Source organism: Meles meles, chromosome 3 (assembly GCF_922984935.1).
Source record: "Meles meles chromosome 3, mMelMel3.1 paternal haplotype, whole genome shotgun sequence".
Taxonomy (NCBI): Eukaryota; Metazoa; Chordata; class Mammalia; order Carnivora; family Mustelidae; genus Meles; species Meles meles.
This window is the reverse complement of record NC_060068.1, coordinates 45,137,453-45,164,234: the sequence shown is the minus strand read 5'-3', so window position 1 is coordinate 45,164,234 and position 26,782 is coordinate 45,137,453. Positions and strand designations below refer to the sequence as shown.

Sequence of the window (26,782 nt, the reverse complement as noted above, 5' to 3'; positions counted from 1 at the left end):
GGTGGTCTTGCTTTTTTAATTTAACAAAGTATTTGCCTGCTCTCCTCAGAGCATTATTCTAAGGGATGAAGACATTCAATGCTACTCAGGTCTCTGCTACTTCCCGGCCCCCAAAAATGAAGGGATCAGGGCAAATCATCTTGAAATGACTTAAGTTGTAATAGTATTTGAATTACAAAGTTCTTATAACTTCAAATAATAAGTAAAATAAATGCTACACTAAAAGTTTGTTTTCATCCATAATTAGCTGGTATATATATATAATGCACAATATGTTCTTATATGTGCCCTCCTAGTAGTATTGGTATTTTTGTAATTTTTGTAAAGTGAATTTTATTTGCCATCTAAAATTTACCAAAAATGTTCTGGTGATACTGGTTTTATAACAAATTTCATACTCTTAAAAAGTTTTTGTATGTTATTAATTTTCCTCATTATATTATAGGGATTTCCTAAATTTTCTGCTATAAACATGTTTTAGCATAAGGGAAAAATGACACAGTTGAATTCGGTAGTATTGAACTTAGCATACTGGTATTTTTTAATGGCTGTACTTTTTCCTTTGTTAAATACAGCTTAATGATGCTGAAAATAAGTACAAGATTTTGGAAAAAGAGTTTCTTCAGTTCAAGGATCAGCAAAGCAATAAACCAGAAATCCGTCTACAGTCTGAAATAAATCTTCTCACCTTGGAAAAGGTACCCATGTCAGATCATGGCAATTTAAGTAATTCTAATAATTTATAAAGTCAGTAAGTATTATTTGAATATAAAATATAATAACATTTCACTGTAATGTTCTGATGTCAACTAAGAACAGAATTCTAGAGATGTGACATTGTCAGTACCGGAATTTCTTTTTTTTTTTTTTTTTGTTTATTTACAGCATAACAGTGTTCATTGTTTTTGCACCACACCCAGTGCTCCATGCAGTACGTGCCCTCCCTATTACCCACCACCTGTTCCTCAACCTCCCACACCCCCGCCCCTTCAAAACCCTCTGGTTGTTTTTCAGAGTCCATAGTCTCTCATGGTTCATCTCCCCTTCCGGTTTTCCTCAACTCCCTCTCCTCTCGATTTCCCCATGTCCACCGTGTTCTTTGTTATGCTCCACAAATAAGTGAGACCATGTGATACTTGACTCCCTCTGCTTGACTTATTTCGCTCAGCGTAATCTCTTCCAGTCCCGTCCATGTTGCTACAAAACTTGGGTATTCATCCTTTCTGATGGAGGCATAATACTCCATCGTGTATATGGACCACATCTTCCTTATCCATTCGTCCAGTACCTGAATTTCTTGGCTTTTCTCAGTTTTCTCAGTTCTAGCTTGTACTGATCCGAATTGTTTGTTGCAAACAACAGAAGTGACTAACGGTAGGAATAAAGGAATCCCCGAAACTTTGAGGAAGGCTACAGAACAGGTTTCAGAATAGGAACAAGAACCAGGAGAGCACAGCATGGCCTGTCCTGTTACAAAACTCTCTTCTCTTGCTACTTTTGGTGCTATCATGGTCCTGTCCCTAGATTTCTGTATCCCCCAGTTCCGGTGTCAGTCTTGCTGTTGGGAATGCTCTCTGTGTATTACTCTCCAACAGGCGGATTCATTTCAAGCCCACGGTCCTCTAGGATGATTCCCCCCTCGAGGGGGGATGTCCATCCTCTTCAGTTTCCTGTGGTTGGAAGCCAGGTCCTCCCTCTATTTATATGGGATTCACCACCAACAGGAAGTATATTCTGGTTCTAGGCATTAAAAAATGTGTAAGGTCCAATAGCCAACCTAAGTTTGACAGTATAGGCTCTTGCATTTTTTCATTAGATGTTCTCTGGGCGTTATTAAAAAGATACAGCCTACATAAGAAAATGACACAGGTTATAAAGAAGGTGGTAATCTGTGGAAGTTAAAGGCCACTAGGGGGCACCACCGGAAGATGGCAGGATGAAAGTTGGGAAGATGCCAGGGTAGTCCCTGTGCTTTTCGTATTTTCTCAGGTAGTCGGTGTACTTTATGGTTTCCTCTCCCACCAGCCAGGCCTTCTCTCAAGCTTGCCCTGGACTCTCCCCACTGGGGCTCTAGCTTACGGACAACCCCTGTGTCTGGGTGGGAAGAACTACTTACTACTACCGCTCCTTCCTTCTGTAGTCCCTCCTACTTGGGAGAGGTGGGACCGGCTGCTGTGGCTCATCATGGGGTGGGGAGTGGGGCGGGGGCTCACCCTATCCCCTCTGGCATTTCTGCTTTTCACCTGTCTTACCAGTTGCCTGTATTAAGATAATCTCTTTGGAAGACCTAGAGTGGTTTCTAGTTTCCTGGCAGGATCCTGATGGACAGAACTGATTTTTCATTATCCAGCAAAGATGTACACTGACACTGTGTAAATCCTGTTCTGAATGATTAAAAAACATTCAGGATAGAGTTACTTAAACGGCAAGTCATACAGAAAGGCAGGGAACTTAGCCTAGGTCATCACAGTGGAAAGGAAGATGATGGCTCCTACGGTCTGACTTAGTCTTACTAAAAGCCCTGAATGTAAAGGGGAGACAAAGTTACTTTAGTGAAATCGCACATGAAGTGTAACAAGTTTCACTGGCTACGGAACCTAAAGGACACATGACCTCTTAATGGGTGACTGTGTAGGGAAGGATATTCCAGAAAGAGGTATGCACGCAAAGGAGCAAGGTTAGAAAGTCCATTAGTATTTTGGTAATAGCTTGATTAGAACCTAATCATTACTGTCGTCTTTTCAAAATAAAAATAGGACTGCTAAGAGAATGCTGGGAATTTTAATTTTTGGTCCTATGGCAGAGGAAGACCTTAGATGGTAAGTTAAAGAATTTGTGTTTCACCTGGGAGGGAAAGTCAGAGATGACAATCCAGTTTGTCAGGTTGGCTTCATGGATGTTAGTGGAAGTGAAGAATTTTCAGGAAGAACTTTGAGGAGGTGGAAGTTGTGGAGAATTATGGTTCTAGACATACTACGCTTGGGATGCTAGCAGAAGAAGGGAAGTGGAACAGTGGATGGAGTGGTTAAAAAATGGGAAGTATAGTAGGAAGAGAGAAAAGAACTGGACCTACAGACTGGGGGGCCAGTGGCATCAAGTAAACACCATAATGCAGATGCAGTGGGCTGAGGCGTGCTGAGGAAGGACCCCTGAACACTTCTGGGAAGTGCAGCCTCAGGGACAGAAGGTGAGGGAGAAGGGGGCTAAAAAGATTGAGAGGAGTCATAAAAACAGTCCAGTGCAGTGCCTAGGAGAGGAGGACCTTTGCGAATCAGTAGTAGAGGCCATCCCTCATGAAGGGTGAGTCAAGCATGGTGAATGAAGGGCCGTGGGTTTGACAGGTAAGAAATCACTAACTTTGAAGAAGCCAAATTGCTGGGGCTTACTGAAAAGTTGGGCATAGGAAAAAACAAGATCTAAACCAAGGGCTTCACGCTGTTGAAAAAAATCTTATATGGCAGTAGGAAAATCTACACGTATTTTTAGTTGAGGATAAGCAATTAAAAACAAAAAACTCAGCTTTCAGAGAGTAGGGGAGGAGTGGACCATGAAAGAGTTTCTCTTGGGAAATAGAGATACTATTTAAGAGGCAGAAAAAGAATACATAGAAAAGTTGGAGGCAAATATTTTAGTGGAAATGAATATTAATTCACCAGTTTCTGCTGCTGTTTCCAAACTCAGTAAATGTTTTCACGGCTGTCCACGTCTGTGCTGTGTTCCTTTTTTTTACCCAACGTGGGCTTGACTGCCCAGCCTGGTTGATGCTGCTTCTTACATATTGGGACAATCTTTGCGTTTTTCCACTGGATTTGGTGGCCCGTTCATTTGTCTACCAGTGAATTTGACTGCAGCTAGACCTCCTCAGGCCCTCTTGATAAACCAAGTGTTCAACTACTTCCACGTTGACCACTCTGAATTCTGTGGTACCTGCCAAGGACAAGTGACACGCATGGCTTCTCAGCCCTTCTCACAGGCCCTGTTACATGGGTGTCAGGATTTTCATTTTTCCCTTCAGACACTATCTATCTCACAATTAGAACAGAAGCACTATCTTTTCTGAATATAAATCTGACACTTTCCACCTTAGAAACACATTTTAAGTGATTTTCAGAATCCCCTTTTCCAGCTGTACTTATAGCAAAAGGATAAAAATCACCCAACATATTATAAGGGTGAACCGTGTCATTAAGTTAAGAACAAGAGGGAAAAAATGACTAGTTCACCTGCCAGAGCACCAGACCAAACAGATTCACCCAGCATGTGTAAGTGTTCAGTAAAACAAGCCTTCTCTGCTCTTGTGAAAATTCTTGGTAAATTTTTTTTGGAGCCAGAAGAGGGCAGAATGTTATTATTTCTACATAATAACAAAGACCTAAAAGCACAACACGGAAGGCATAAGTGAAAAAGTATCTAGTTCTCCATATAATTTTCTGGTTATGTCTGCCTGAGAGCTTTTCATTTCTGACTGCCCATTCTCTTCAGTGTAAAAGAAGTATGTCTATTTTCACGAAATGGTGTAACAGTAAGTTAGGATACAGTTTTATCAAGTACAATCCTGATTCCTTTTGTTACGTAAGAAGTCAGTTTATGATTTGCTTTTTGGTAGGAGTCTCTTCAATGGCTTAGAAATAGTCCAGTTTTTAAATAAAATATGGAAAACAATTTAGTAGGGTAGACTGAAGTTAAAAATAAATGCTGAATTTTTTTTTTTTAAGATTTCATTTATTTATTAATTTGACAGGCAGAGATTACAAGTAGGCAGAGAGTCGGGCAGAGAGAGAGGGAGAAGCAGGCTGACAGGCAGAGAGCCTGATGTGAGGCTTGATCCCAGGACCCTGAGATCATGACCTGAGCGGAATGCAGAGGCTTTAACCCACTGAGCCACCCAGGCGCCCCAATGCTGAAATTTTCTTAAGATTATTTGGTAGCTACTGCCTGTCCACCTGTGTCTTAAGGTAGAGGGAAAGATGAAGGGAAGAAACACATTATCCTTTGGGACCTCACTTTTAAAGAGTTCGTAAAGAAATCAGGGAGATGACTCAGCCTTAAGTGATTGTGTGTAATCAAATACCAGGGAATGTGATAGGAACTCCTGGCAATTTAGAAAACAGTTTTAAGATAGCTTTAAGTTTTAAGTTAGAGTAGAAAAGTAACCGGCTCAGGAAGTTAGTGGGTCAGGGGAGGTGGTGTATAGGACATGGACCTGAGGGCAGGAGGAGAGGGTCTTCTGTTGAGGAAAACCCAGGAGATAGGTTCAGCCAGGAGGACAGAGGTGAGAATCTGGAACACCGTGAAACCTAGACAGAGGAGAATAGGCTCCAGACTATAGGCAAGTAGCAGTGATGGTAGATTTTTTTTAGCAGGGAGGACAGTGGGATGTGTAGACAGAAAAGATTTAGGCTAAGAAACCAGAGAAGAGGAGAACAACTTGGGCTAAGGAAATGGTAGTAGGAAAGTAGAAGAATAAAACCACCAAGGTTTTCCAGGAAGAAATCTAAATTGTTGGTTCGTGACAGACTTGAACGAGGGAGTAGAGCATCAGCGACGAAGCCAGTGCCCCTGTCCTGTAGGGGATGCGAGCTGTGGGCATAGAGACAGACAGATGGGAGCAGCAGTGAGCATGGCTTTGTGCTTACTGCTGCGCTAGCCTCTCAACTGACTCCAGGTCCCGACGTGAGTTTGCACACCAGAGGTCTGTAACTGGGCTCAGGATCTACGTGTACAGGCTGGCTCAAGCCTCCCATCTACTCACAGTGAGACGTCTTAGCTTGAGGTCTGTGAGTGTTCTGGAAGTAGATCAAATCTTCACTCTGGTGCATGTTTCTGGGAATTGGCTTGGTACGTTTTCTTTAGAATCACAGAGGCTCCTATATTCTTAAAAAAATAAAGGTAGGAATCATTGATTGGGCCAAAGGAATGAACTTAAAAAAGTGAGGTTTCAATCTGAAATTTGATAACTATAGTTTTTTATTTAAGCGTGAATAACTATGCAAATGGGAATTATTTTGAGACTCATGGCAAACTGATAAAACCTTATCCCGCTTTTTCTGTTGAGTCAATCCCCTGGGTATATGTGATCCCTCTGGTTTCAGCCCAGTCCTGACTCTCCTCCTCGGTCCCATCCAGACTACTACACCTTCTCCAGGACCCATGGACATGATTGCTTTCATATTAAATACTACCCTTAAAAAAAAAAAATACGACCCTTTTATCTCAGAGCTATAAAAAATTTTTTGCTATTCCACTGACTGACACCCTATTGTTAAACTACCAAGTAATATGGATAAATCTGGAGGGCATAAGTAGAAGAGATCCTCTTTGATAATCTCACCGTATTATTCAACTTAGGACATGTAAGTCTAGTTGTGAAATGTCAACACCTTTAAATCCAAGCACCAGGGATTTGTAAAGCCGAAAAAACCTTGACTCCATGAAGTCATATATTACTGCAGAGAATGTTCTGGTCTTTTGTGAAGGGAATTTGGCAATCAGCTTTTCCTTACATGAAAATAAAATGAAAGTTTTCTGGAGTTTGAATTTTGGGAGAGTGCCTTTGGGTTTGTTTTCCTGAAAAACACAAGGAGCTGTGTGTATGGGAAAAACTAGACGTGATATAAAAAAACTTAGACCCGTTTAGAGTCACAGTATTTTACTGTAATTCAGGCATATTATTACATTATCACTTAAATAGTAAAACTGTCTGTTGGCTTCATGAATTTGTTTGGTACTTGGTTTGAAACACTGAGAGAGTACATTCCAGAACTTAGCCAAGTTGGCTTGAGTTCATGCACAACAGATTGCCTGCTGCAAGTATAAATAACCATTTTTTTAATGGAATCACTTTCATGTTTTTCTTTATATATTTGAGGGAAAACAGAAAATAAGAATTAGATGAGTATTAGTAGGAGCATTATTTTTCCTACTCTTGGATTTATTTTAACATTCTTAAAATATTTTTTACTTTGTACTCTTGTTTAGTAAACTGCTCTGATAAAACATTTCACTGTTTTCGACATTTTCTGACTTTTGCCGAAATATGAATGTATCTCTTCTAGCTTTTTTTGTTTTAAGACCAAGTTCCATGTCATGAGAGGCCTCCAAAAGGAATGAGTTGGTTTCTCAGATTGAGAGTGCCAGCTGAATTGGAATGCTAACAGTAAGAACTGCTTTTTGTAAAAAATGAATGTGTTTTGCACTCTCTACACGTTTTAATACATTTATAGTAACTGTCTGGAGGTTAAGACTGATTCAGTTCCTTTTAGTATAGGCTGTTAGGCAGTAAAAATACTACTATATTTTAAACAAGAAAATGTTCATGTGCCATAATATTTATAGTAAATTATATAACAGTTTTAGATGATGTCGTATGTTACACTGTATAAACTCTTTTCTTAAGCCAGACTCTTTGTATATATTATCTTTCAGTGATTGTACACAGTGGTATAGTGTTTCACTTGATACGATTTTAATCACTGTCAGGTTGAACTTGAAAGGAAGTTGGAATCTGCAACTAAGTCTAAACTGCATTACAAGCAGCAGTGGGGACGAGCTTTGAAAGAACTTGCCAGACTTAAACAGGTATGTAGTTGATAGCTGGTGATGGATTGTTCGTTTTATGTCTTTTTCCCCTTGATTCTTTACAAGTATGCGTATTTGGCAGTATCTCTTATGTTCGGATGTATCCATTTCAATTGTCAGGGCTATTTCTGACATTAGGAGGTTAGGGGCTTTTTTAAGAGCCTTTTCTTAATAAAAAAAAAAAGAACTTTTAGGTTTTTGTTTTTGTTTTTTTTTTAAATAATAGCCAGCTATCCTCCACGGAAGAAAGTGGGAGTAATTTATTTTACTTTCACTTCTAAAATGGCCATTTTTTTTTTCTCTTAGTAGAAATTCCTTCCACTGAAAGTACCTTTCAGGAGAGAACTTTAAGAATAACTTTAAAAATTTAACATGTCCTGCAACTGAACAGCTTATTTTAGATGTTATTCCTAGAATTCATAGTCATTTATATTCAGTGAAGGAAAGGAATCAGAGATAACTTTTTGTGTAATTTTACAAGAATTTAAAAGGTGATAGTGGTTTCCTGAATTCTTCTTAGGTTACGTTCCCCTCCCCCCCTTCTTCCTACTTGGTAACAAATGCTGTAAGCCTCAGGAGAAATTAATCTCATTTTGGGGTGTAATTTCCTCAGATGATTAAGATCAAGTAAAATATGAGCAAGGTTTTTTTAGAATCCAACCTACTTGACCTGACGCTTCTGAGGATCAATAATGGTTAGCTTTATTCTAACTTCTGCCTTTTCTTTAACAGTTTTATTCTGAAGGAAATTTGGCACTTGGGCCTTTCAAATTTGTATTCTTTTTAATCTGTCTCCATGACCATTAAATGCTATTAAACAAATTCGTGGTATCGTACCGATCACTTCCTGCCCTCAAAGAGAATTATGTCCAAGACCGCAGAAGAATTAATAGTACAGTTTGTCTTAACATAGCTCCTCAAAGAGTTGAGATTGTACAGAATGACTATGAAAGTTCACAGGACTAAAGATACATGAGTGTAACTGGGGGCCTCCTGCATTCAAGGTATTGTCCTAGATTGATTGATGTAGGTAAAACTTAAGTCTTTCCCTCAGGGAGTTTGCAATTTGCTAGTAGGGAAGAAAATTACTAGTATAACATATATATTTAGAGCCCTGAGAAGAACCATCCAGAGTAGTCAGGAGGGGAAAGTACATGTGTTTTACAGTACTTAAGAAGGGGTTTATGGAAGAGGAGGTATGTGAGATACAGCTCTGGTGAGTGGGTGGTGATTGAGGAAAGTAGTGAGGGAAATATTGGAAATAAAACTCCCAAAACAATTATGGCAAAAGGATCAAATTGGAAAGCAAAGACTGTGCTTGAACCCCAGAGGAGGACCCCTCATAGTAGTCATTTGAGGCTAGAAGGACTGGAACATCAGTGGGAACGTGACACGCAGACTCATGTAAAAAAAAAAAAACAAAAACAAAGGGCGCCTGGGTGGCTCAGTGGGTTAAGCCGCTGCCTTCGGCTCAGGTCATGATCTCAGGGTCCTGGGATCGAGTCCCGCATCGGGCTCTCTGCTCAGCTGGGAGCCTGCTTCCCTCTCTCTCTCTCTGCCTGCCTCTCTATCTACTTGTGATCTCTCTCTGTCAAATAAATAAATAAAATATTAAAACAGGGGCACCTGGGTGGCTCAGTGGGTTAAAGCCTCTGCTTTCGGCTCAGGTCATGATCCCAGTGTCCTGGGATCGAGCCCCACGTCGGGCTCTCTGCTCCGTGGAGAGCCTGCTTCCTCCTCTCTCTCTGCTTGCCTCTCTGCCTAGTTGTGATTTCTCTCTGTCGAATAAATAAAATATTAAAAAAATAATAATAAAATATTAAAACAAAACAAAAAATAGTTTTGGTAGATGCTGTGTAGCACCATCTACTTGATTTTAATGTGGAGTAGAAAGTCAAAGATGATGCCCAAGACTTAAGCCTTACAATCTGGAAATTTAAGACGAGACGGAGATAGGACTTACAACGTTGGGCACTGTAACTTGTGTAGAGGGACATTCAGTGAGCAGTCAGAAATGCGGATCCGACGTGTGGAGGAGGATGCCGGGGCTGAAGAACAGAGCAAGGATTCCCTTGCAGGGGTGAGAACTGAAGCTGCGGCAGGCAGAACTGAGCATTCTTAGGTTTGCAGTGGACAGATGAGAGCTGATCCTGGAGGCAGCAGCTGGAAAGAGAGGGATCCTGATTTCTAGCCCCTCACTTGTCATTCCATTCTAACCAAGATCCTTCTGGAGCAGGTCATTTTATTTCTGTTTTCCGGAGGAAAGACACTGAGACTTAGAGAAGTCAAGTCAGGTGCACCTGCTCACACAGAGACGGAGGACTGGAGTCCAAGCTCTTTCCCCGTTGTAATGTCAGCTTTTTATTCCCTAGAAGCCAAACAGTGAAAGAATTTCAGGGAGAACAAAGGGACCCAGGGAAGGCTTTAGAGATTTCCGACCAAGGACTGAGGTACTGGTCACGGTTTGGCACATCCCAGCCAGGAAAATGTTAGATAGAAGAGCTCTGATGGTGAGAATTCGGGGACCTTGGACGGGAGGAAGCTCTAGTGGTGATGCCAAGGTCCTTAGGTGACATACGGTATGAGAAGGAGGAGTCCCAAGGAATTGGGAAGAAGGAAGCGATGTGTTGAGAGGAGCTGTTAGAGGTAACAGGATTCACATTCTCTCAGAGGCGGCAATCGCGTTGGTTTAGAACAGGGCCTGGAGTCCTAAGAGGTGAGCGGAATCTGGACTCCACCTCTTGATTTTTCACGTACCAATGAAGAGACTCATCTCTCATCACAAGTTTGTCTGAGAACTGAATGAGTGGCTCAGGGGCGCCTGGGTGGCTCAGTGGGTTAAGCCGCTGCCTTCGGCTCAGGTCATGATCTCAGGGTCCTGGGATCGAGCCCTGCATCGGGCTCTCTGCTCAGCGGGGAGCCTGCTTCCTCCTCCCTCTCTCTCTGCCTACTTGTGATCTCTGTCTGTCAAATAAATAGATAAAATCTTTAAAAAAAAAAAAAAAAAGCAGAGATGGAAACCCTGTTCATGTATTTGAATGAGTGGCTCATACAGCATTTAATAAAGTTTTGGTTGTAGGATGTGCCCACTGCCTGGGAACTGTTACAAGGAGATGAGCTCTCAACCTGGAGCGTTCTTGGTTTTTGTCAGCCGGGACCTAATTGGTTGCTAGGTTTGGGTATTTGGGGGAAAATATTGGAGGGATTTGTGACTACAGTGTTCTACTCAACAATTTCAGGTTTTTACGTCTCCAGCAGCGGCGAATGTGATTATATAATAATAGAAATAGGCAAGTGGGCAGGCTATAGTTTGAGTGGTAACAGTACTTTATATTGATAGGGTAGCTTTATAGATGTTCTTTAGAAAACTGTGTAGAAGGAAAAAAAAATCCTGAAGTGCAGATATACCAGATAGTCTGTAGAACTTCCCGAAGTTCGGGTATAAAGAGATGAGCGTGCGCGGAAGCAGTGGCTCTCTCAGTATGTCATTCCCGGGAGCCTGTGGGCCCTCGCCCAGGAGTGACTGCTCCCCACTGAGCGGCGCTCTCCCCTGCGGAGTCCCACGTCCAGCTGGGAGCCCCGATCGATCGTTCCCCAGGGTCTTGCCAGGTGGTGAAAAATGCGAATGAAGTGAGCCAAAATAATACAACATTGTTAGAAAAGTACGAGGACAGTGGGCTTACCATTGTATTTTGTCCCTCAAAGCTAAGGGGAAAATGTTTTAAAGACCGTGTTTGCAATACCACAATTAGATTTGCAATCATTTCCAGTCTTGAAACTGAGAGTAGACTGAGAAGACGTGGAAGACCCTGCCTGCAGCTGAAAGAAAGTTACAAAGTGAAGGCTCAGAGACTCAGAGATAAGGCTAAATCCGTAATTAAAAGGTAGAAAAGGGTTAGCAGTTGACTAGGGATGACTTGTTTCTCCAAAGCAAATACCCTAAGTACTGAATGGAATTTCATTGGGATTGTCAGGAAAAGGCTGCCACCCCCTTGCCCCTCCTTCCTATCACAGGTATCCTTGTACACTTTGGCTCTTTCTGGCTTCTCCTATTTAATGCCTTCTTTTCTGGTTACACTTTTTCCCTCCATCTTTTCTACCCTCTTGCCTAAAAACCATTGGCAAAGTAATTCTGGCAGTTTGTTCCTCCAGAGAAGTTATCGTCACAAAAGTCAGATGCTGGGCGCCTGGGTGGCTCAGTGGGTTGGGGCCTCTGCCTTTGTCTCCGGTCATGATCCCTGGGTTCTGGGATTGAGCCCCGCATTGGGCTTTCTGCTCACCAGGGAGCCTGTTTCCTCCTCTCTCTGCCTACTTGTGATCTCTGTCAAATAAATGGGGGGGAAAAAAAGTCAGATGCTTCCCTGACTTAGTGTCTGTGTTAAGAACAGAACAGCCCTACATGACTGGTTTACCTCGGAACTATTTGCTCCAAAAAAAAAAAAAAAAAAAAAACCTCATTCTTGGAGTGCAGTGATCTTCCTTGCAGACTAATTCTCTTCCTTAGCCCACAAACTTTCTGCTTTGGAAACAACACTGTAAACAAACTTTGAGGTCAGCAGGAATCATTGATGGTCTGCAGACGACTTTCGAGGTTCGGCACTTAGGAAAAAAGGCAAAAGCCATACTGAATTGTGCTCTGCCACTCACTGTTTTTGCAGGATTAAAATTAATAACTTCAACTAAGCACAGTTCATATGTGTGAAAATACAAAATTTTTAGAACTTTTTATTAAAAACACATTTATTGTGTTTGAATATAAAATTGGAATCCTCTCTCTGCTTTTGTTCAGATGATTGTTTGTGCAACTTCTTGTTTAAATTGGATTAGTACCATGTTAATTTTACATTGCCTCTGGTGAATAGCCACGGGGCTCTAATCTCTGCCAGTAATTTGTCACAGCAAAATCCTCTGGAGGGCCATACAAAACATTTGTGTAGTACGGATTAGACGGGGAAAGCCATATCTTAGATTGTTAATAAATGTTAATGACAAAACCCAGCTGGTAAAGCTTGGAAATAAGATCTAATGCTTGGTGCCTTTTGCCAAAACAATGTTTAAACAGATTTCCATTACTCACAGGTGACCCAGGATAGTCAATTTGTGAATTAAAAAAATCATACTCCTCTAATGATTTAGGGGGGAAAAAAAGTCTTTTCTGTTGCCTCACAACCATAAAAATCTGTGTTTCCCAAGCTGCAGTTTTTGTGTTGCTGTTGTTGGTCTTTGCAAACGGGGGAAACAACAGCTGTAAAATGGAATGTAAAATGGGTCCAAACATAGAAAACAAGGAAATGAGCCCCAGACATTCTGGATCTGATGTCTTTCCTACAGGGTGTAGCACAGATCTTTAAAGAATTCTGATTGTTAGACAGTTAAGGGGGAGTTTAGTTTCTTTTTCCCCGCAGGTCCACCAAGATACACTCTAGAGCTAATTTTAAACCCAAACACTTGAGTTTCGTTGTTCTCCAGATACTGAAGGTTGTAGCTTTAACTTTTGTTTTATAAATAATATGTTTACCTAAAAGCATTTCTTGTCACCTTAGAAAATAATTGTCTAGGTAGCATAAAAGCCACTACTTTAAAAAAAAAAAGTCATTAAGAGGTATGAATTTGGTGCCGGAGAAAATTTAACATTTTCATTATGTCAGATCCATTAACACTAGGTACGTTTGTTCCCAGGACAGGAAACAGAACGAAGATTTTGGGGTAGGATGTGGGTCTCTTACCATATTTGTGCACAGTAGATCTGTTTAAAACTAAGCTCTGATGTATTTAGTTAAAACAACACAGACTTCATTGGCTGACATCAGCACTATCTTGTCCAGCCTCCTGCTTATCCACTCGGGGTAATTAATTTGATTAATTTATAAGTAATTTAGCCAAGGAGGGGATGTAAATCTTTGTTTAAGAAAACAGTTGGAGGTCCAAGTCTTGGTTAAAAACTGTGTCTTGAAACCATCCAGGCCCTCCTACTGACTTGTCAGCTCTGGGTTATTTTCAGAAAACTTGACTTGAGTTCCTTAGTTTCGTTGTAAGTTTTTCCCACAGACTTACATGGTATGTGTGAGTGGGAGAGTCAGTAGTGGCCACTTTTTAGCCGCTGTTTAGTCTAGTGTATGCGTGTTTACATCTTCTCTCTGGATTTATAGGCAGCTAAGGCAAAATAAAGATTATACTCACTTGATGGAGGAGCCTTTAACCCAGAGCACCTGGCAACAGAGAGGATCTCTTGCTCTAACCTCTAATTTTTGTGCGTGCATGTGCGATGATTATTAATGCCACAGACTTGAAGAAAAATGCAAGGCATTTAAAGGCTTTTCTTCAGTGTTTTAGAACTAGAATGTTTCCAGTTTCGTAAAATGACAGTTTCGTAGGTAAAGCTCGTATCATATAATTGGCTTTAGTATTTTTTTTTTCTGCTTGTAATGATGCTTGCTTATTGTAAACAAATGCAAATTTTGCAACACTGCATAACCCAGAAGAACGAACTCACCCATATTCTTATCCCCTCTTTAGCCAGTGTCAAGAGTTTGGTATATTTTGGTTGAGCTTTCTTGTCCTTTGTTGTTGTTGTTTTTTAAAGATTTTTATTTATGTATTTGACAGACAGAGAGGCAGGAAGAGAGAGAGAGGAGGAAGCAGGCTCCCCGCTGAGAAGAGAGCCCGATGCTCTCTTCTCTCCCAGGACCCTGGGATCATGACCTGAGCCGAAGGCACAGGCTTTAGCCCACTGAGCCACCCAGGCGCCCCTGTCCTTTGTTTTTTAATAATTACTTTTTAAGATAGCCTAACAGTCCAAAGAGGGGGCTTAAAGAAAAGAAGATGATTCTTAGACACCCCAACTCCAACTTTGTATTTTAAGAAACAGCATTATCGGGGCTTTGGAAGCTCTCCATGTGCCTTCTTTCAACTGTGTCCCCTCCAGAGGGGATCGACTACTTGCCTAAATTTGGTAGCTATTCTTCCTTTGCTTTTCTTTTGTGTGTTTTTAAACTTTATATAGATGGAATCATTTGGTTGTCTACCTTACATGACTTAGAATTGCTTTTAAGATTTAGCTATAGTTAATTTTTATAGTTTAAAAAAAGATATGAACATATTGCAACATTTATTGAGTCCTTTTTCAGTGATTTTTTTTTTTTAACTTAGAATAAGACAACACTGAAAATTTTTGTATGTGCCCGAGTTGTTCTCGTATTTATACCAAAAAGTAGAGTTTCTGGTAATAGGGTTCATTGGTTTCTTCTGCTAAATATGGCCAAATTACTTTCCAAAGTAGTGGTACAACTTTTCAGTTCCCAAGAGTGCTGTGTAATTGTTATTCTTCATACCATGTCCAGCCCTTGGCTATTAGAACATGTGTTAATTTTTTCCAGTTTGGTGAGTCTGAAATAGTATCACTTTGTGGCTTTAATTTTCATATCCCTGATTACTTCTTTGGAGCATTGTTTTCATTTCTTTATTAACCACTTGTGTGGTTTCACTGGGGAATGGCTTTTTATGTCTGGGGCTCAGTAGAAGTAAGGCAGCAAGTAATCCAGATTTTCAAATTACAGCAGTGATAGTAATTTCAAATTTGACTTCTGGGAGATAATAGGTGATATGATGGAGAATTGGAATCTTGAATGATACAGAAATTCTAACAGCTCAAAATGGAAGTTGGGTTTCATTAGGCACGTTTCCCCAGCTATCCAGAAGTAGAGTTCTTGAGAAACTTGTTGGAAGTTGAGATGGCGCAAAGCAGAGAGTGTCCCCAACTTTCCCCCAGTTGCTGTTTTGCCATTTGGCTTTTACAAAAGACCTCCAGGGGCGCCTGGGTGGCTCAGTGGGTTAAGCCTCTGCCTTCAGCTCAGGTCATGATCTCAGGGTCCTGGGATCGAATCCTGCATCGGGTTCTCTGCTCGGCGGGGAGCCTGCTTCCCCCTCTCTCTCTGCCTGCCTCTCTGCCTACTTGTGATCTCTCTGTCAAATAAATAAATAAAATCTTAAAAAAAAAAAAAAAAAGACCTACACGTATGGTAATGGCTTTTTCAGTAGTAGTCAAACTCCTCTTTGGATTCATTTAGCAAAAGCTGGTACTAACGTAGGTTTTTTGGACTAATGAAGCCGTATAATACCAACTTTCAAAAAGGTGGGAAACCTGTATGCATTTTGGAGAGACACAAATATTAAGCCTCTGGCAAACCCTCAGAAGACAACAGAATGGGAGAGAAAGCAGTATTTGAAGAGATACTAGGTGAGAATTCTCTGAAAGTAAAAAAGGTATCAGTTTATAGATAGAAGAGTATTTATGAACTCTAAGCAGAGTAAATACTAAGTAAATCATACCTAGATTCATCATGGTAAAATTGCCCAAAAAAGCAAAACCATAAGGGATGGGGGTAGAGGAAGGCATGGCCTTCACGGGAACAACAGACAGATGACTTCACAACAGCAGCGCAGGAATTCATGAGAATACCATCCTTAAAGTACTGAAAGAAAATTAACTGCCAACCCCAATTTCTTTATGCAGTGAAAGTATAACAGTGACACAGGACTTTTCAGACTAACAAAAATTGTGAGACGTCATGGCAAACCTCAAGTAAAAATACAAGGTTTTCTTCAGGCAGAAGGAAAATGATCCCAGAACGTAAACAGGAGAATAAAAAGGAATGGAAAGAAATATCTGACTAAATAGAAATAGTTGTTGATTGGAGGAAACAACCCTCACAGGCTTTGTTGGGTTTAAAATATACGTAGAATTAAAATTAATGACAAATATTCAGAAGAACAAAAGTGGAAAAGATAATGAAGGAATGAATAGAGTTAAACTGTTTAAAGTACATTCCATTTTCTGTGCAGTTGTCAAAGTCCTGATCTGTCTTATAGGTCTTAAAGAAGAGTGGGGTGCCTGGGTGGCTCAGTGGGTTAAGCCTCTGCCTTCGGCTCAGGTCATGATCCTGGGGTTCTGGGATCGAGCCCCACATCGGGCTCTCTGCTCAGTGGGGAGCCTGCTCCCCACCCCACCCCTCCTGCCTCTCTGCCTATTTGAGATCTCAGTCTGTCAAATAAATAAAATCTTTAAAAAAAAAAAAGTAAAAATGACTAAGAAGCTGATTGGGGGGGTGGGGGTGGAAAGACGAAGGATTAATCTAAGAAAAGACCAAAGCAGAGAAAAACATAAAAAATATGGAAGAAATACAGCATCCTAACATGTAAAGATTTAAACCAATGATATGACCAGTTGCTTTAAAAATAAATGGACGAAATACTGTCATTAGAGACAACTACATGAAAAACTAAAAACAATGGCAATATGCTACTTAGAAGGGATGTGGCTTAAATGTCAAGATACAGAATGGATAAATTTGAAAGAAGAAGTATTTTACACATTGATACTAATCACGAGAAAGCCAGTCTAGCACTACTTTTGTCAGGCAAAGACTTCAGAGCAAGAGAGATTATTGTAGGTAGTGTTCCTCATCATCAAAGGGTCAGTTCACCTGGAAGATGACACCGGTTCCACCTGTGTATGCACCTGGCAACAGCCACAAATGTATACGAAGTAAAAAACCAAGAGAACTAAAAGAGGGCAACCCTCTCGGGTCCCCTCCCTCTTTGGGAGCTTTCTACTATTGCTCAATAAACTTTACTATTAAAAAAAAAAAACATAAAAGGAGAAATAGACAAATTCATAATAATGGTACATTTTAGTGTAACTCTCCTGGGACGTGATGGAGCAAACAAAATCAGTAACGACTTAGAGGATTTAATCAGTATAACTGTTGGGGTGTATATAGAATTATTTCATGAGAGAAGTCTAAAATACACATATTCTGGTACCCACGGGACATTTAGCCACATTGCTCACATGCAAGATCACACTATTCTCAACAAATTTCATATGGTTGTAATCGAGAGTATTTTCTGTCCACAGTGAGATTAAGCTAAAAATTAATAACAAAAAGTTAATATCCCCAAATGATTGAAAATTAAGTAATACACTTCTAATTACCTATAGCTAAATTGAAAACCACAAGTGACATTAGAAAACATTTTGAACCAAAAAATAGCACAGCATATTAAGACAGGACATTTAATGCAAGCTGTGCTTAGTGGGAAATTTTATAATCTTGAGTACACTTAAAAAATAGAAAAGCAAAAAATTTATTTTTTAAATACCCCTTTTAGATGGTCAGTAAGAGCAAGAAATTAAGGCAGCTAGAAGAAGGGGATGAATAAAAATTGATGAAATAGGGTGAAAAAATACAACAAAATAAAAAAATGAAAAGTTCTTTCTTAAAAAGACCTCCTCGTGGCAGACTGTTCAAGGACAAAACGAGTATGTGCTAAGTTCCAGCATCAAGAATAGAAAAGAGGGACACAGGGCTGTTGACCCCATAGTCACTAAAAGAACTAAGAGAATGGTAATAAAATTTTTCTGTAAACTTTGAGAAACAGAACTTACAAAGCGGACACAAGAAGAAACAAAATATTAATTGGATAGCTATTAAGGAAATTAAATCTGTAATGAAAAACTTTGACCTAAAGGCTCTAGACCTAGATGGCTTCACAGTTGAATTTTAGTAAAAACATTAGAAAGAAATACCACTAATCATAGACAAACTGTTTCAGAAAGTAGGAAGTCTGAACACTCCTTTTTTAAAATGAGACTAGCATACTCTTGATCCCCAAATCAAGAAGAACATTATAAGAACAAAATAAATGGGACCGCTTAAGAACACTGATAAGCCACTTAAAACAATCACAACAGAGTTTATTAAATAAAAGCAAACATGGTAGTTTACCACCTTAAAAAAAATACAAGGGAGAAAAAATCAGGAGGGTCTATTAGATGGAAAGGTGAAAATAAAACTGTTGTTATTTGTAGATGACACTTACACTTAGAAAATTGGAAAGTATCTACAAATGACCAAGTGGAATTAGTGAGTTTATCAAGTTTGCTGGAAACCAATTCAGTATATAAATGTCAATGTTAATTTTCTATACTAGAGCCAATTAGAAAAGGAGACTTTAAAATCTCTGCCATTTACTGTAACATCCAGAAAGAAGAAACACCTAGCGGCATATTCTAAGAAAGTTGTTACCCTTACTATATAGAAAAGTATAGGGGCGCCTGGGTGGCTCAGTGGGTTTAAGCCTCTGCCTTTGGCTCAGGTCATGATCTCAGGGTCCTGGGATCGAGCCCCGCATCGGGCTCTCCGCTCAGCAGGGAGCCTGCTTCCCTTCCTCTCTCTCTGCCTGCCTCTCTGCCTACTTGTAATCTCTGTCAAATAAATAAATAAAATCTTAAAAAAAAAAGAAAGAAAAGTATAAAATACGCAGTGAAATTAAAGAAGACCTAAATAATTGAAGAAGTAAACGTTGTTCACTGATTTAAGAATCAATAATATGAAGATAATGGTTTGGCCAAGGTGGTCTGAAGATTAAGCATAATCATAATCAAATCCCAGGATTTTTCAGCCATAGAAACAGAGATTAATATAAAAATGTGGAAGACTTAAACTGTCCCTTATCAAGATTTATTATTTTAAAAGTTACAGTATTAAGGCCATACGATTTAGTGCAAGGGTAGAGAAATAGATCAGGTTAGAGAGCCCATTAACAAACCCATACATATATGGACAGAAGTGGTGTGTGAGTGCAGTTACTGCCAAGCAGGAGGAGAGGATATTTTTTTAGTAGATGTTGCCATGTCAGTTGGAGTTCTTTGGCCAGTGGGGGGGTGGGGGAGAAACTTGATCTCACACATACTCAAAACCCAGTGCATATGAATTATTGATCTAAATGAAGCTTCAAGATGCTACAAAACAGCATCTTCATACAAGAGTGTCTTTAAGACTGAGGCAGGCAAAAACTTCCTTAAATTGGACATAGAAGGCACTAGCTAGAATAGAATAGATAAATTTGGACTATGTTAACATTAAGTCAGAAACACCATTACAGGAATGAAAAATGCAAGACAAAACTAGTGGAAAATATTTGCAATTTAAATAACCAACAAAAGACTTAACCCCTGTATATATATGGTACAATGAATATATCAGTAAGGAAAAATGCATAACCAAGTAGACCTAAGTGCCAGATGGTAACAGGAACTTTACAAAAGAAGAACGCCATTAAAATACTAAACCATGGTCAACCTTACTAGTCTTGGAAAACAATGGAAAATTTACAGTGAGATGCCACTACATAAACCTATCAGAATGGTTTAAATGAAAAAAAAAATCACATTATGCTAAGAATATGGAGCACTGGAGTGCTCACAGGAAAGTATATATTAGTATTGCTACTTTGAAAACTGTTGAACAATACTTACTGATATGGAAATTCTCCTACCCGGTGGCCCTTCTGTTTAAGTCCTAGGTATCTTCCCAGTAGAAAGGCATACCAACATAGGCCTGTAGACATGTACAATAGTATTTACATCCGTGTTCGAGAACAAAACTACAGACCAACCCACATGCCCCTTAGCAGTGGAATGAAGAGACTGTATATTCATCTAACGTAATACTATGTAGTAATGACAATCCTCAAACGAAACATCCCTATAACAATCTGTACAAAGAACTATGAATTAACTATTTGATGATGGGGGTTTGCAGCCCTGCCTGCGGTACCAGACCGGTCCGTTCCTGAGACGGGTTGATTCAGTCATGGGCCAGCCATTCTGGGAAAGCTCGCCCATTTTATTCCAAGACATTTTGTCCTGTGTGCAGAAATTCTTGTGTGAACTTAGAGAAAAGAGGGGCAAGGCATACTCTGACCTGACGCGGACGTGGACTTAGTGACCAGTGCAGAGACCATTCATCTGGGTTTGCACGGTGTATCTATCTTTGTATAATTAACCGTTTCTTAGATGCTTTTACCACCGGTCCCTTGGCAACTCACTGTGTTGCCAGAAGACTCTTTCTCCTTCATCTTGGGTTCTCTTACGGTATTTCGCTAACCTCAGTACTGACTGGGCCTTGAATGACTGTGGCTGACCGCAAGAAGAGGGGACTTTTTTTTTTTTTTTTTAAGATTTTATGTATTTATTTGACACAGAGAGAGAGATCACGAGTAGGCAGAGAGGCAGGCAGACAGAGAGGGGGAAGCAGGCTCCCCACTGAGCATCGAGTCCCGATGCGGGGCTCGATCCCGGGACCCTGGGATCATGACCTGAGCTGAAGGCAGAGGCTTAACCCACCGAGTCACCCAGGCACCCGAAGAGGGGACTTCTGAAGAGAACTTGGCCCTTTCCAGACACCGTGACTCGGAATGAGCCCACATGGCTGTATCATGGGTCCTGTCTGATAGATTATGTCACAAGCCAGAGTCATATAAAATATATTTACTCCTCACATTCGAGTTCTGGCTTGTTTCTTTCTTTCCAGCGGGAACAAGAAAGTCAAATGGCTCATCTTAAAAAACAGCAAGAAGAGCTGGAACAGATGAGACTACGCTACCTGGCTGCTGAGGAAAAAGATACGGTGAAGACCGAGAGACAGGAATTGCTGGATATCAGAAATGAATTAAACAGGTACAATAACCAAAAAATTCCTTTTTTTTTTTTCTTTTTTCCCCCACACAGAAATGGGAGTTCCAGTAGGAAAACCTCTTCATTGGCCATGGGGCCAGGGCTGTCCGAAATAAAGGACATCCCGTGTCAGATGTAGAACGTGGCCACCACAACCAGAAGTCTACCCGAAAGACCGTTCTGCTCACATTTATTGCCATGAATGTAGCTGTATTTGGCTGGTTCGTTCCTATTCATACCCTTAGTACTTTAAATTTTATTTTTGTGTGACTAATGTAGGGTTGTTGTTACTACTTCAAGGTAATTGATTATACTGAATTTTTAATAACAATAGAAACTTCAAATCTAGTTATATTATTAATATAAATAATAAAATAGCCCTTACTTATTGAGCCCTTACTGTATGCCAGGAGCTATGGTAAATGCTTTCTTTGCCCATTTTTTTTTTCTCTTAAAAACAACTTTTTGAGGAAGATATCCCCATTTAGAGATGAGGAACCTGCTGATGAGAAATTTAAGTATCCTTTCCAAGGTCACATAGCTAGTAGATCATAGAGCCAGCATGGAAATGTGGTTCTATGGCTATGATATTTTTTTAAGACTTTATTTATTTATTAGAGAGAGAGAGGGAGAGCGAACATGCTCACAAGTGGGGGGAGAGGCAGAGGAAACAGCCTCAAGCTGACTCCCCGCAGAGTAGAGAGCCCGAGGCAGGGGTGGATCCCAGGAATGTGATCCTGACCTGAACTGAAACCAAGAGTCCAATGCTTAACCGACTACACAACCCCTAGGTGGCCTTGTGGCTGTATTTTTAATTATTGTTCAACACCGGGCCTCTCTGTAATGTCATGTTAATCTTAGTGACAATTTCAGCAGCACCTCATGTTAGAAAAGCCATCGTTAGAAAACAACACAAGAACAAATTCTTTTTGGAGGGGTTTTGGGGGAAGGCTTTTTAACTTAGTTTATGAAGACTCTAGTATTTTTGTTCCAGCAAAGCTTTCTCTCTTAACTTGGACTGCCTTCACTGTAGATTGGGTGGCTTCAACAACAAATTTATTTTCTCATAGTTCTAGAGGCTGCAAGTTCAAGATCAAGGTACCAGTATGGTTAGTTTCTGTGAGGACCCACTGGCTTATTCACAGCTGCCTCATACTGTGGGAGAGGGAGCAATTTCCCTTGTGTCTCTTCTAATAAGAGCTTCTAATAAGGTCCCCACCTTTAGGATCTCATCCAAACTGCATCATCTCCCAAAGACCCTTTCTCCAGATAGCATCACATTAGGGTTAGAGCTTCAGCCTCTTCTGGGGACACAAAATTCAATTCAGAGCACATACGTTTGACACCTGCACTCACTGTCAGGTCATTTCAGAGCTGAAGTAAACAACCGCATTTACAATACTAATGTATACGTGTCATTTGGAAAAGGTCAAGTAACATGCGACAGGGGTCAGTTTTGACTCTTATTCAGCAGATAATTAGTATCCAGTGTGTTACAGACATGGAGGATGTTATAAATGACCCTTGCTTTCCAAAATTTTGCAGTCATATACTTTTGTTTGTTTGTTTTAGTTAATTTTAGCATATAGGTAAGCCTCTACTGTTCGCTAAAGCACTGTTTTGGTGGCTGAAATACCAGTAAGCCGTCTGGCTATCAAATTTGCAGATCAAGCACATTTGAATCTAGAGAACTTAAGCCACTAATTATATTAGAAGTAAAAGCAGTGTCTTCTGTATAAATTACAAGGCAGACCTCCTAAGTGATGGGAAAGGCAGGAGCAGACCACTGATGTGAGGGAGCCTGGGCAGACGCATGGGGCCACGACCAACGGTGTGACGTGACTGTCACAGCACCATCTTTATACAGATAAAATTTAGTAGTTGCAACTTAAAACATTTTTATAGCCACTTGCATAAGGGAGTATGAAGTTCTCTCTTAATTGTACATTACTCCACTGTCCAAAGCTGGTATTACTCTCACTTAGGAAAGTATACTAAGTATACTTAACATTCTCAAAGTCACGCGATTAACAGTATTCCACTGGAAACACCCAAGTCCCAGTCTGGTACCTGCTGTCCCTTCTCTGACCTCTAGATGAGGCATCACAAACATACAAGATCTTCAAAGGTACATGCTGTCTAAACCAGGCATTCGCACTGACACGCTATCCCCAACGCCTCGCACTGTGGGGGTACATAGAGGTATTGCTTGAATGACTTGGGAAAATTTTGTTCAAAACAACCAAAAGGATTTACCAACGACTTAAAGACCAGCGATAAAGGGTGATTAAATAAGAGTACATCCAAGTGAGGGAATGTTGTGAAGCCCTTTAGAAGACACTAAAAGATGCAGGAAGACATTTTATCAGTAAGTGGAAAAAAGTAGTATACAGCCTTGTCTATATCCTATCATCGGCTTCTTTTTTTTTTTTTTTTTAAAGATTTTATTTATTTATTTGACAGACAGAGATCACAAGCAGGCAGAGAGGCAGACAGAGAGAGAGGAGGAAGCAGGCTCCCCGTCAAGCAGAGAGCCCGATGTGGGGCTCGATCCGAGGATCCTGGGATCATGACCTGAGCTGAAGGCAGAGGCTTTAACCCACTGAGCCACCCAGGCACCCCCTATCATCGGCTTCTTAGAAAAATATTTAAGACATAGCATTTTTAATTGCAAAGAAATACAGAAAATTATTACTTAGATTGGTTATCTTTAGATAAGATCATCACGATTTCCTTTCCTTTTTCTAGCCTTTCACATTTCTAGAACTGCTACAGTTCTTACATACTTTATAATTAGAAAAACAAGTATTGTTTTCAAAACTGTCTTTTATGAGCATGTTCACTCTGGCTAGCCAAGTGGAATACTGGTTTTTGTTATCTTCCTGAAAATAATGCTACAGGCATAATTTCCCATTAAATCATTTTTTGAAACGGTGTTCTGTTAACTAAAAAAAAAATCAAAACCCAAAACAGCATTTATTGCCTGCTTAGAGTGGCATCTGTTCTTGACTTCTCAGGTTAAGGCAACAAGAACAGAAACAGTACCAGGATTCCAGAGAGATTGCGAGCGGAAAACTGGACAGCCCGCGTGGCAATGCCCTGGAAGAGGGTTTGGATGATTATTTGACTCGACTCATAGAAGAAAGGGATACTTTGATGAGGACGGGTGTGTATAATCACGAGGATCGAATAATAAGTGAACTAGACCGACAGATCAGAGAGGTTTTGGCAAAAAACAATGCCAGTAATTAATACCATTTGGAAAATCTCTATAGACTCCAGGCCTAAATATTAATTTCATTGTAAAACCCTCGAAAGAAGGGAAAATGGATATTTTAAAACCAATTTCCAATTTTTTATAAGCAAAATTTTGTATGTTACTGTACAGTATTTATTTGATTTTTATTTACTTTATGCTACCTCTCCCACTCTGGTTTTATTTGTAATTGCATTTTATATACTCATTTTAAATGACTTTCCAGTGTTTCTCATAATTTATAATTTCCTGGCTAACTTTCCCAGCAGCTTTTCATGAGATTTGTCCTTAGAGAAATGACTGCAGTAATTTCCAGTTGTATAATTTTTCACACTGAGCTGAAAGAGTTTATGTTGCACTTTAAAAATGCTGCATGCTATTCATTTGGATATGGCTATCTTGAAAGTTGAGGCCAATTGTAAACAATTTTACTTTACTTTAGACAGCCTGTGTTTTTAACTTGTAATATTGGACAAGTTTGAAAACAGAAAGCACGATCAGTGCAGAGAAGCGCTAGGCTCTATTGAATGACAACCTAGGCATTTGTTTAAATAAAGTTCATACAGAATAAACTTGTTTCCACACCCATTGAATTTCCAAATTTTCACTGTGCTCCTAACTTTTAGGAAGATGCAAGTCACAGTTTAAAAAGATGCTTATCTGCTCACTCATGCCCCAGATTGTATTTTGATTTCTTGAAAACCCAAACCCTCTGTAATGTAACAGACACAAAGGCTTCTGAGAAAGAAGAGGGAAAAACAACTATTTTTACTCTCCCTAATTTTGATCAGTTGGATGTTAAAGTACACGAGATGCAGTCACTGGGGTTCGCTCTGGAGTGCCCTCCCCTGCGAACTTCTGAGAATTCCTGCACGGGCTTCATAGCCCGTGTTGGCCCTTAGGGCAGCGCTTTCCACCTCCTTTTCCAGAGTCTGTTAGCCGATTCAAAGATTATGCAAGTCTTAAAATAGAAGTAGTTTACAATTTCTGATTCCCAGATATAATATGTTTAAGTAGATTTTAGGAAATATATAGTGTTTACTGAGTACTTCCCTAAAAGCAGAACAGGCTGGAAACATGAAAATTTTCTATTGTTTTCAAGAAGGTGTATTTTGGGGGGGAAAGTAAAGCCCGGACACGCATTCTATGTTTTGTTTTGTTTCCTTCATAACAAAGTATCAATCTTCTAAAAAACACCCCAGCAGTACAATGACAGACCGAAATGACTGAATGAGAGACTAACGACTCTGACTCCCAGCAGGAATGTGAACCGTTCGTTATGGTTAGACATTGCTCTCACTGATTTCTCCCGCCACGTGCATGGAAGCAAGCATTTCTGTTGCAGGAGGGCGCTGGTGAAATCCGGCCCCTGGGCCTTCAGGGGCTTGGTGTGCGGCGCGCGACTGTCCTCCGACACTAGAGGGGGCCTCAGATTTAGAGAAACGAAAAGGACTTTTCTCCTCCGGTGTGTGTTCACTTCGCCCTCTGTAAAGCCAGCTTCTGGCTCTGTAGCTTCAGCAATAAAAACCAGAATCCTGCGGACACGGAGTGCTCAAGCAGTCTCTTACTCCTGCCCCTCCACAGAGCAGGCCTGTGATCCACGCCTCCTGTCGCCCTGTGGGCTGGGTTTTTAGGGGCGTACGTTGCTGGTGCTTTCATAGGTCTGGCAATGGGAACATCTGAAAGTGCGCCTTTTGCAGTCTTCCAGCAACAGCCAGTTCGTGCATCGGGGTCATTTCATGACCCTCCCAGGGTGCGAAAGCTGAGTGTCAGCACAGTAGGTGAGGGAAGGGGGGTGGCCACTGAGGGAGGTGGCTTCCTCATGACCACACCTAATGGCAGACCTCTCATCGTGCATTTCTATGTGAAACAAAATTCCCCTCCAAGATGTCTGGGGTCCCCTGACACAGAGGAAGCCCAGTTTCCACGTCTGAGGCTGGCGCCTGCTGCGTGGGAAGAAGGCAGCAGGGCTGTGCCCGGTCGGGGCCAAGTCAGGGCCGTGCAGGGTCTAGAGACCTGGCGAGCTCTTTTACCGCTGCATCCCGGTGCTTTCGACCAGACCTGGGTTCCTGTTTGCAGATGGGGGAGTCTGAGTGTGACTTAAGGACGGACTGGGGCACCACACAAACATCTGGGGGAGAGAACAATCTGGCTGGACCACCTGCTGCTCTCCACTGCTGCCCAGCACGAATGTCAGGTGTCAGTTCACAAAACATACCTCCTGTTCTTCCAGTCGGAAGACCAGTCCTCTGCCAGCTCCGAGCAGAATTTTACAGTCTGGCCTCTTCGCTGCCATTGTGTCCACGTTCATGGAATCGCTGACTTGATTGCTTTTATCGATATAATTCACAACAATAAAACCTACCTTTTTTTTTTTTATTATTTACTTATTTGACAGACAGAGATCACAAGCAGGCAGAGAGGCAGGC

General features: G+C 40.6%; 1 protein-coding gene across 3 annotated transcripts in view; it reads left to right on the top strand.

Annotated features, from left to right (window-relative positions):
- Nucleotides 1-25,967, top strand: part of CEP120 (centrosomal protein 120) — an 84,605-nt gene extending 58,638 nt beyond the window's left edge. For 2 of the 3 annotated variants that reach the window (XM_045999822.1, XM_045999821.1), the window contains 4 exons: nucleotides 576-698; nucleotides 7,480-7,578; nucleotides 20,955-21,100; nucleotides 24,115-25,966. In XM_045999822.1, the coding sequence (XP_045855778.1) occupies nucleotides 576-698; nucleotides 7,480-7,578; nucleotides 20,955-21,100; nucleotides 24,115-24,349 (603 nt within the window). In that variant the 3' untranslated portion in view covers nucleotides 24,350-25,966. Of the gene's footprint in view, nucleotides 1-575; nucleotides 699-7,479; nucleotides 7,579-20,954; nucleotides 21,101-24,114 lie in introns of all 3 variants that reach the window. The other variant, XM_045999823.1, reaches the window with a different exon arrangement.
- Nucleotides 25,968-26,782: the final 815 nt, after the last annotated feature.